Source organism: Toxorhynchites rutilus, chromosome 3 (assembly GCF_029784135.1).
Source record: "Toxorhynchites rutilus septentrionalis strain SRP chromosome 3, ASM2978413v1, whole genome shotgun sequence".
NCBI lineage: Eukaryota > Metazoa > Arthropoda > Insecta > Diptera > Culicidae > Toxorhynchites > Toxorhynchites rutilus.
In genome coordinates, this window is record NC_073746.1 from 127,606,163 (window position 1) to 127,617,522 (window position 11,360).

The following is an 11,360-nucleotide window of genomic DNA, read 5'->3' on the forward strand; positions in this document are numbered from 1 at the left end:
TATCCTGTGATAAATCAGAGGTTTTTCAACGCTTATAGGAAGAGCTATGGTCATTCGAAAAAAAAGCTGCCAGTTCGGGCAAGACGGACACATTAAGGTAAGGAAAGACGGACACTAGTATTTTCCTAGGGTATTTAACCCTAGGTTTTACTATAAAGATGCCTACAAATTACAAGCGCAAGAGTAACCGGCAGTCATGGACCGCTCAGCAGTTGGAACAAGCCATTAAGCCTGTAAAAAGTGGATCGCCGGTGAAGACAGCAGCAAGAAGTTACGCAATTCCAAGATCCACACTGATTCGTCACCTCACAAGTCCAACTGTATCAACTCGGCTAGGACCTCTTGATTCCGTATTCAGTTCTCAACAAGAAGAGGAGCTGGTACAACATCTGTTGGATTTGGAAAAGAGGTTCTATGGAATAACGATGAGCTTGCTTTTGATCTGGCCGAAGGAGCATCACGTGGAAGCAAATTTGCCTGTAATGCATCGGGTTACATGACGGTCGAAATATTCAATGAGTGGTTCGATCACTTTTTGGAGCATGTAAAACCTTCTGAAGACAGTCCTGCCTTGCTCATAATTGATGGCCACTCGTCGCACACGAAGAACCTAGCTTTTACCGAGAAAGCAAGAGCTAACTTTGTTAAGGTTCTAGTTTTACCACCTCACACTAGCAACAAACTTAAACCACTTGATGTATCCTTTATGGCACCTTTCAAGACGTACTACGCACAGGAAGTAGAGCGTTTCCTACAACAGAATCCAGGTAAAGTCGTCAGCCAATATGACGTTGCCGAGCTCATGAAACCTGCATTCATCAAGGCGGCTACTACGGAAATTGCTGAGAATGGGTTCGAAAAAACAGAAATTTGACCATTTGATCGCAATATTTTTTCCGATGATGACTTTGCCCCGGCCACGGTGACTGATCAACCCGATCCTGAGATTCTTCGTGAAGAAGAGACGTTTCGATTGCATCTTGAAGGTGCGCCTAGTCAATCGACCGTAAATCGCATTTCCTGTGAGGATAAAGAAGTTCAAGTGCTTCCCGAAGACATCATGGCTGATTTCGCAGAACCGGACAGCATCTCAACGGCCAATAACCCGGTGTTTGAAATATCTCCGTCGATCATACTTCCGTTACCGAAAATGGTCACCCCGAGAGTCATGAAGAGAAAACGCCAAGCGGAAAAGGCAGTTGACATAACGTCTGCTCAATACGCTGACACTTTGAAGAAGGCGAAAGCATCGAAAGACATTAAATCCATCAAAAAAGAACAAAAACAACGCTCTTCGAAGAAGCCTAAGCAAAATAAGGGCAAAGGGGACACCTCATCTGATAATCTATGCGAGAAATGCGGAGGCCGGTTTTCCAATTCAGATTTCGGGACAGGTTGGACAATATGCTTACAATGCCTTTCATGGTTCCACGCTGAATGCTTTACTTCTACTGCAACTATTTGTCAGAACTGCTCTTGATTATTTTTTTTCCTTGTTTTTTTATTCCCACTGAAAATTGAATTATTTTAAATACACAAATGAACTTAAACCAACGATGAATTGTTTTTAATGCTTTATAAATAAACTTTCGTTTTGAAATATTTTTAAGTGTATCATTAAACTTTGCAAATGAATTATCGTCTTCCTAGGCGGTCATTTAAAATATGCGTGGACAGGTTGTTGACTATTTCAGATCCTTTTCCTTCCTTTGCGAGGACAATGGCCCGCAAAAATCCAGAAAATTTTGCATGGAGTGTATGTATTTGACCTCTTCTGTCGTTCCCTTCCAAGGATGAAACTGTCCACGAACAGCATGAGTAGCCTTTCGAATCGTAGCGTAATTCAAGAAAACTCCCCAATGCTGAAAACACTAAAATACGTACAAAAACTACAACTTTTCCGTAAGTGTCCATCTTTCCCACCTTAGTGTCCGTCTTACCCATTCCAGATGTCCGTCTTTCCCGACCATGTGAAGAAATAGTATTTCGATGCATTTTTTTTCAATGACCCAGAATACATCAATGTTGGAATAAATTTACTAGTATCAACGGTAATTATGATAGAAAAGGACCTGAAGTTTCAATTTGTACAACAACTGCGATCATGAAAGCTATATATGTGTAAAAATTGAGATTACACCTTAGGGTGTCCGTCTTTACCTACTTTCCCCTACAAAGAGAAATGAATAAACGTAAGGAAAGCGCTGTGGGGAACGAAGCAATTAGCATTTATTTCGTGGAATTCGATCATGGAAATAAAACTGCTGCTTTTATAATATTACTTACCCGAAAACGATTCATATTTTTTTTGTTCAGATTGACGTTATGATACAAGATAAAATATTCATCATTGCATAGGTTATGTTTTGTTTGAATTTTTTTGATGATTGAAATCAAGCGTCATTTATTTTGTTTGGTGCAGGGCTACACTTTTCGAATATTTTCCTTTTATTACACTCATGGACAACATCAACTGGTAGAAAACATAATAAAAGTGTCTTAATATTCAATTCAATTCTATATAAATAATTCAGAGGATCGGTTTACAAAAATCCTATGCTTTTCCCATTCTCCATATTTTTTAAATGCGTTAAAATGCATGTTCATCATAAACATGTCATAGTTTCTATTAATAACTTAGTACATTTGATCCAGCTTGACATAGAATATATATGACCCCTTTCGGAGTGTTCAAAAATTGCCAAAGCGGACGGTATTTCACGTCCCCGAGGCGAGGTATTGGTATTAGTTTTCAACTAGCAATAATCGCACCTCGGTTGAACCTCATTGGTTACGATATCACCACTGCGCAAAGCAAACATCAGCAGAACTGCATCTCAAGTCTTGATTTCAGTAAAATTTATTTGTCTATCGATGCATGTAAGATTGCAGCGCAGAACCTGTTCTTAAAAAAATCTGAAGAAGAAAGAGCATTCATGGAACATCTCCTGTCCATTCATACTCTGGTACCTTTTTGTACTATCCTCCAAGATAATCCATATGATGTAATAAGGCGGATCCAGGTCTGGAGAAAAAGCTTTTTAGCTGTAATCGTAAATTGTAAAACTGCAAATGCTACAAGTTTTAGAATGTCACATTTATATGCCTTGAAGATTGAAGACAATATTTCTGTAACAAAACCAAGAACGAATCCAATAATCACAATTCATTTGCTCTACTGAACGTTCTAGTAAAGGACTTTCACCAGGGTTGCAATAATAAAATCCGTATTTTTAGTATCAAAAAATCTTTTTATCTTAGTTTTTTCTCAGAAAATCTGTATTGAAATCTGTATCAAAGGGTCTGGCCGGGTAAGGGAGTAAAAAGTGTCCCCAAACGAAATCACCAACTGTATGGCAAATATTGTATAGGATATTAAATAAGAAATTTTGGCGGTTTATTTGAACCCCTATGTGGTTTAACATAGGATCTATAGAGATAAACGTACTTTTTCGTTCATTCCACGCCATCCTCAAAAGCTTCGAGATAAAAATTTGAAAAAAATACTGGATGTGCACCTTACTACGGTGTATCAAGAAAAATAATCAAAAAAAAAAATTCATTCAAAATTTTAGTACTTAAAAATATTTAAATTTTGAACAAATTTTTTTCTGGGATTTAGAGATTCAGTACGACTCTAATTCATATTTAAATGTGTTCCTATGGCTGTACTAGATATGTGTGATTTTTTTTCAGATTTTTTTCAGTGTTGCGCGGTTCAAAAAATATATTTTCTTATATTTTCAAAGGGTCTGGCTGGGTAAGGGTGTGAAAAGTCTCCCAAACCAAAACACCAGCTGTATGGAAAATATTGTATAGGGTACTAAATAAAACATTTCGGCAGTAGTATCATATATTTGAGTCCTTATATGGTACATCATAGAATCTATGGAGAAAAATGCACCTTTTCGTTTTTTTCACGCCATTCTCAATAGCTTTGAGACAAAAATATGAAAAAAATACTGAAAGTACATCTTACTAAGCTGTATCGATAAATATCTTCAAACTAGGATTTTTCATCAAAAAATCTAATGATAAAAAAAGTTAAATACGCAGTACAAAATAATTTTATAGATTTTCCGGCATTTCGAAATTTTGAAAAAAAAATATAATTTTGAGACCCACTTCTGCTCTAATTTTTGTTTAAATGCGTTCGTATGTGTCTTTTTTTCTACATGTGGCGTAATTTTTTCAGAATTTTTAAGATGATTGCTCGAAAAAATAGTTTTTTTTTTATTTTAGGCATTTTTCATTTATATATAGTCTCACAGTTTTTTTTATTTCGAAATGCCTGAAAAAAAATATATACACATATATATATATATATATATATATATATATATATATATATATATATATATATATATATATATATATATATATATATATATATATATATATATATATATATATATATATATATATATATATATATATATATATATATATATATATATATATATATATATATATATATATATATATATATATATATATTAGGCTGTCAAAAAAGTCCTGCGGTATTTTTTTTTGAATTTTCATTTGTTCATAAAATTAGTTACAATCATCTGTTTTAAGTCAAATATGCGCCGTTTTGTTCGATGACTTGTTCCCAACGAGATGCCAACTTCATAATACCCCTGTTATAGAAGCTCGCTTCCTTATTGGCAAAAAACTCGGATAGCCAATTTTCACAGGCCTCTTTTGTGGCTAACTTCTGACTACCTCGCTCGTTCGCCATGGACAAAAACAGGTGGTAGTCACTTGGTGCAAGGTCCGGACTATACGGCGGATGCAAAAGAACCTCCCATCCGAGCTCCCGGAGCTTCTGGCGCGTCACCAAAGAAGTGTGTGGCCTGGCGTTGTCCTGATGGAAGACAATGCGGCCTCTGTTTATCAAAGATGGCCTCTTCTTCATGAGTGCTACCTTCAAGAGGTCCAGTTGTTGGCACCTGTACCGAATTGAGCGTTTGGCCATTATTCCTTGACAATCCCACCAAACACACAGTAGAACCTTCCTGGCCGTTAATGAGGGCTTGGCCACCGTCTGAGCCGCTTCAGCGGGCTTCGACCACGTCCGTTGGGGCTTCACGTTGTCGTAAGTGACCCACTTTTCATCGCCAGTCACCATCAGCTTCAGAAACGGGTCGATTTTGTTGCGATTCAGCAGCGATTCACATGCGTCGATACGGTCAAAGATGTTTTTTTGCGTCAACGTGTGTGGCACCCATACATTGAGCTTCTTTGTGAATCCAAGCTTCTTCAAATGGTTAATAACGATTTGATGACTTATCCCCAGCTCTTGACCGACGCTACGGCTGCTACTATGCCGGTCTTTCTCGGCTAATTCAGCGATTTTGTCGCAATTTTCGACGACAGGCCTTCCGGAGCGTGGCACATCTTCGACGACCTCTACACCAGAACGAAAATGTTGAAACCATCGTTGTGCGGTGGAAATGGAAACTGTATCGGGTCCATAAACTGCAAAAATTTTATTGGCAGCTTGAGATGCATTTTTGCCTTTGTCATAGTAGTGCTGTAAAATATGTCGGATATTCTCTTTATTTTGCTCCATATTTGCGACACTATAACTTACGAACGACTGAACCAAACAAAACACTGTCAAGGACTATATTATAGCGCGCAAAAATACCTTTCCAACAAGCTATAGTATGACTCGATACAATGAATACAACTAGAACTACGCGCTTACAACGACACCTCGCGGAAGTACCGCAGGACTTTTTTGACAGCCTAATATATTTTTGTACCGCGAGAAACACTCTACAAATTTCGAAAAAAATCACATATATCTAAAATAGACGTAGGAAGAAATTTGAATACAAACTAGAGTAGTACTGAATCTCAAAATAGAAAAAAAATTAATCTATGTAAATAAAAATGTAAGGCAAAATCTGTTGGTAAGCGGAAAACCCGAAGAAGGGATGGTCCGATTTTAGCCTCCTGTATTTTGTTGTATTCGTCTCTTCCCGTAGATCAATATAGTGGAGAGAAAAATCGGAAAATTTTCGGAAAACTCTGAAGGAAGGTCGGAAAATTCGGAAAATTGAATTCCCACGTGTTCGAAAATTACATCATAATAAGCGTTGTTAGTCCATTCGATGTTTGCGCTATCGAAATTGATCTTTGTTCGTACGTGGAAATCAATTTTCAGACGGAATAACGCATTCCTATATTTTCTATCTATATAAACAAAAATGGAAGGCCAAATGTGTTGGTGTGCCCTAAACCCGAGGAAGGAATGGTACGATTTGAGCTGTCTTTATTTTGTAATATTCTCTGTACCAAACATGTATTCCATGCAACGGAGAAACATGTTATTTCCAAATGTTTGAAGAATCTTGAACGAGAATTGTGTCTGAAAATAATTTTATATTATAAGGACGAATTTTTGTAGGAGTACTAGACAATTTTTAGTAAAAGGAAATTGTAAAGGGTCAAAGGGTTATCAATCAATGAAGAGTTCGGTGATTGGACTCACTAAAGTTCACTTAGTAAGAAAACGTGGATGTTTGAAAGTATTCAAATCAAAAAACCTATTTTGGGCGGCACGAAGTTCGTCGGGTCAGCCAGTTTCAAATAAAAATAAAAATTAATTTAAAATTTTTTTTTAGTATTTGATTTTCTGATAAAAAATGTTTGAATTTCTTATTTAATATCCTATACAATATTTTCCATACATCTTGTGATTTGGTTTGGGGACACTTTTTACACCCTTACCCGGCCAGGCCCTTTATAAGTCCAATTTGGAAGCATATCTTAGCTTTAGTATCATTGATTGGTATAGTTTTTTATGAATTGAACAATACTACGTATATCCTTTGAACTGTAGTAAAAATTGAATACTGTACTAAAAATACAATGCTTAATTGAAGTGTTTGAGGCACAAATGAGGCACAAAATCGAAAATAGAAGAATTCTTAACGCTTGAAAAATGGCCATAAACTTGCTTTGCTAAGCTTATTCTTTTTGGTTTTTTGCGTTTAACGACGGATCCCAGTCATCGATATTTTCATTGGTTTGGGTTCCATCATTCCCTGGATTGAGTAAATCTTATTTGTTCACTTTGGGCGCTCTATGGTGAAAGATAACAATAAACGTGAAGACCGCAATGCGTTATCCTAACACGAAATAGACCGATTCTCTTTATTTTCAACGCATTTTTTTTTCTTTATTATAGTGATTTTCAACACATTTCGGCTGATTCGTCACTTTTAGTTCCATTTTTGGAAGAATGTCGGGAGTGAGAATTGAACTCGTGATCTCTGCGTGAGAGGTATGGATGTTACCGCTACGCCAGATCGCCTCCCTTTTCAACGCATTTAAATATATAACTATTGGAAATTTTATAACTATATTGCAAAATATTGTTAGGAAGTGTCTAAATCGATTGGTGCAAAAATTTCAGGAATGAAATGCCTAAGCAAAAATCGTTCAAAATTGGACAATTCACCTGACATATCCGATATCTAGTTTTTTTAAATTTGTATTCGCTATATGTTCCCGATAACTTCAAAAGGTATCGATGATTGTTTTAGATATTTCAATACTAAAAACAAGAACTTTCATAGCAAAATGAATTTTGACGACAGCATGAGCGCACTTTCGAAATTCACATTCATTGTGCTTCAGTAAAAAAAGATAAACTTATTTATTTATTGTAACGCTAGCCTATAAACCCTGTATGAAATCAAAAAAATCTGTAACCAGAGATGCCAACCTTCCTGATTTTTCAGGATTTCCCAGATTTCCCATATATATATTAGGCTGTCAAAAAAGTCCTGCGGTATTTCCGCGAGGTGTCGTTGTAAGCGCGTAGTTCTAGTTGTATTCATTGTATCGAGTCATACTATGGCTTGTTGGAAAGATATTTTTGCGCGCTATAATATAGTCCTTGACAGTGTTTTGTTTGGTTAAGTCGTTCGTGAGTTATAGTGTCGCAAATATGGAGCAAAATAAAGAGAAAATCCAACATATTTTACAGTACTACTATGACAAAGGCAAAAATGCATCTCAAGCTGCCATTAAAATTTGTGCAGTTTATGGACCCGATACAGTTTCCATTTCCACCGCACAACGATGGTTTCAACGTTTTCGTTCTGGTGTAGAGGTCCTCGAAGATGCGCCACGCTCCGGAAGGCCTGTCGCCGAAAATTGCGACAAAATCGCTGAATTAGCCGAGAAAGACCGGCATAGTAGGAGCCGTAGCATCGGCCAAGAGCTGGGGATAAGTCATCAAACCGTTATTAACCATTTGAAGAAGCTTGGATTCACAAAGAAGCTCAATGTATGGGTGCCACACACGTTGACGCAAAAAAACATCTTTGACCGTATCGACGCATGTGAATCGCTGCTGAATCGCAACAAAATCGACCCGTTTCTGAAGCGGATGGTGACTGGCGATGAAAAGTGGGTCACTTACGACAACGTGAAGCGCAAACGGTCGTGGTCGAAGCCCGCTGAAGCGGCTCAGACGGTGGCCAAGCCCTCATTAACGGCCAGGAAGGTTCTGCTGTGTGTTTGGTGGGATTGTCAAGGAATAATCTATTATGAGCTGCTTCCCTATGGCCAAACGCTCCATTCGGACCTGTACTGCCAACAACTGGACCGCTTGAAGGTAGCTGTTAATCCCGCCACGTCTACGGACCCGTCAAACCACAACTCTCCTACTGGTGTTGTTGCTACTACTGCCCAATTGCTGTTTATCACTGCTACTACTGCCCCAACTACTACTGTTAACCGCGTACCGGACATGGAGTTGTCATCAGTAGTAAATATAAACAATAAAAAGGATAGATGGTTGTGAATAGCGAGAGTGATCAGATTGAACCTATTTTATGTTGTATTTCTTATTGATATAAATTGAAGCTGAATAGAACTTAAAACTATTCATTTATTGATAGAGCGATTACCAGGTAGATTTTCAGAATTAGTAATCAAAATATTGAATTATAATTTGAAGTTTATTTGAAGATTGATTAAAATCTCAGCGAGTAAAAACTGGCTGTACAGAATAGTGCGGTAACGAATCACTAAAAGTGAGTTCCCTCTATTTTATATTTATATAGAATGATTACTTAAGTAACCTATGTATTTCTCAGGAAATTTGTAATTACCATTTTTGAATAAACTGCACGGATGTTCGAATAAATTCACAAATTTAGGATTCATTTGTGACCGCACAACAGTAGCACTCATGAAGAAGAGGCCATCTTTGATAAACAGAGGCCGCATTGTCTTCCATCAGGACAACGCCAGGCCACACACTTCTTTGGTGACGCGCCAGAAGCTCCGGGAGCTCGGATGGGAGGTTCTTTTGCATCCGCCGTATAGTCCGGACCTTGCACCAAGTGACAACCACCTGTTTTTGTCCATGGCGAACGAGCTAGGTAGTCAGAAGTTAGCCACAAAAGAGGCCTGTGAAAATTGGCTATCCGAGTTTTTTGCAAATAAGGAAGCGAGCTTCTATAACAGGGGTATTATGAAGTTGGCATCTCGTTGGGAACAAGTCATCGAACAAAACGGCGCATATTTGACTTAAAACAGATGATTGTAACTAATTTTATGAACAAATGAAAATTCAAAAAAAAATACCGTAGGACTTTTTTGACAGCCTAATATATATTGGCCTTTCTTCTTTCGTTTTCCAAGGCGATTCGCGTTTTTGAAAGTACAGTGTCGACATTTGTTAAATTTTGAAGTTGACGTGAAAGAAAGATACTCTATCAGATTGAAACGCTCGAATACAGTTACAAATTTTTATATTTTGAAAGAAAATAATTACTTGTTTTTTTTTATGTTTAAAACACGTGGTGTATTTATTCCACCTGAAAGTCCATTGTGATTTTTGCTTCACTATGACAGAAAATGAAGCTCAATGTCGTCAACGCCAATTGAATGAATGAATATTGAGGATCATTTTGCGAGATCTTTTTATCTTTCACTGCAAAATCCAGTTCATGCCGCCACTGTTCCACCGTTGATGAGCATCTGGTGAAGCTTAGCCCCGTAAATCTTTAAAATATTAAAGTTCCACACAATTTGAATGAAATACCTTCAATGGATTACATTTCAATCCGCGACTCGTTTCAAAAACGCAACGAAAATGCCGTTTTGAAGAGTGACGGTTGATGAAAATGGATAATTTACAACAATTTTGATCGGCGAAAAAGATATACGCGAAATAAACCATTAGCTAATCGAAAGTCAACTTTCAGCCGAAGAAAGTCATGCTCTAAGTCTGGTGCGATTGGAAAAAATTCTGTATAATAACTTTCTACCAAGTAACCAGTCGATAAATTCCCATAAGTACTGCTAGCAAATGAACAAATTGAAGGGTGCGATCAAGGACAAACATCGTGAATTAGTCTATGTGATAGGCGTAATCTTCCCATCAGACCAACGCAAAACTTCAACAGAAGAAGTTATTACACAATAAAATATTTTGGAATCTGGCTGGGAGGTCCTATCGCACGAGCTAAACTAACCGGTTATTAAATATACCCTCAGATTATCACAGGTTCAGGTCTCTGCAGAATTATTTTAAGGGGAAGAAGTTCGATTCTATGGACAGTATAAAATAATACCTTGAACGGTTTTCGACGAGAAGGCAAACATTATCAGGTAGGAAAGAATTTTTAAACTGTATGAAAGAGAGATTGTGGAGCAAACCTATGCATATAAAACTAAATAAAGGTATGTCTGCTTGACCCCCGTAATTGTATAATAATGGTTCTTTTGTTTCATTGAAAAATTGACACAAACATTCTGGATAACCCAATATGAGCTATCCTGATTTTCCTGATTTTAATTTCCATTTTCCCTGATTTTTGAAAAAAATTGTTGGCAACCCTGCCTGTAACCTGTATCTACTGACTCTTGTTTTCAAAAAGTCTGATATCTTTGATTGGAAGATTAATTACGCTTTCGCATTTGAATGTCAATGTTTCAGAAAATAATAATCACACAGAAATCGATAGGCAATTTTGGAAACTTGATTATATTCTGTATGCGGTCGAATTAATATTTTTGTGACAAAAATGATTTTTCCAAGTGCCAAATATAAGAGATTTGCATTTTTTTATTCACTCGACAAAAAATTAGAGGAACAGAGTGCGAAGTCAGAATTTTTGAGTGATTTTAGTTACGTTACGTAACTTACGAATCGTTCATTCTGAGAGTTGAGTAGGATTTTGTATTTCTGACACGATTTGCGATTAAATGCTCCTCTAATTTACACCAAACTTTAAAAATTCGGCTAGAAAAAAACTGCTGAATGTATCAATATGAACGTTCACGGATGTTTGAGGAATACACTAGGCTAAAAATTTGCCTGCAAA

The 11,360-nt window shown here is 36.9% G+C and overlaps 1 protein-coding gene and 1 non-coding gene across 2 annotated transcripts; one reads left to right on the forward strand and one right to left on the reverse strand.

Moving 5' to 3' along the window:
• Positions 1 to 496: 496 nt before the first annotated feature.
• On the forward strand, positions 497 to 874 carry LOC129773483 (uncharacterized). The gene has a single exon (XM_055777094.1). It carries the CDS (start codon positions 497 to 499, stop codon positions 872 to 874), a length of 378 nt encoding a protein of 125 aa, XP_055633069.1.
• A 1,802-nt stretch (positions 875 to 2,676) lies between these two features.
• Positions 2,677 to 2,817, reverse strand: LOC129781067 (U4 spliceosomal RNA). Its single transcript, XR_008744095.1, has one exon. It is a non-coding gene; the product is annotated as a U4 spliceosomal RNA (small nuclear RNA).
• Positions 2,818 to 11,360: the final 8,543 nt, after the last annotated feature.

Coding starts and splice junctions, on each gene's coding strand:
- LOC129773483 (XM_055777094.1), top strand. CDS start 497: ATGACGGTCGAAATATTCAATGAGTGGTTCGATCACTTTTTGGAGCAT.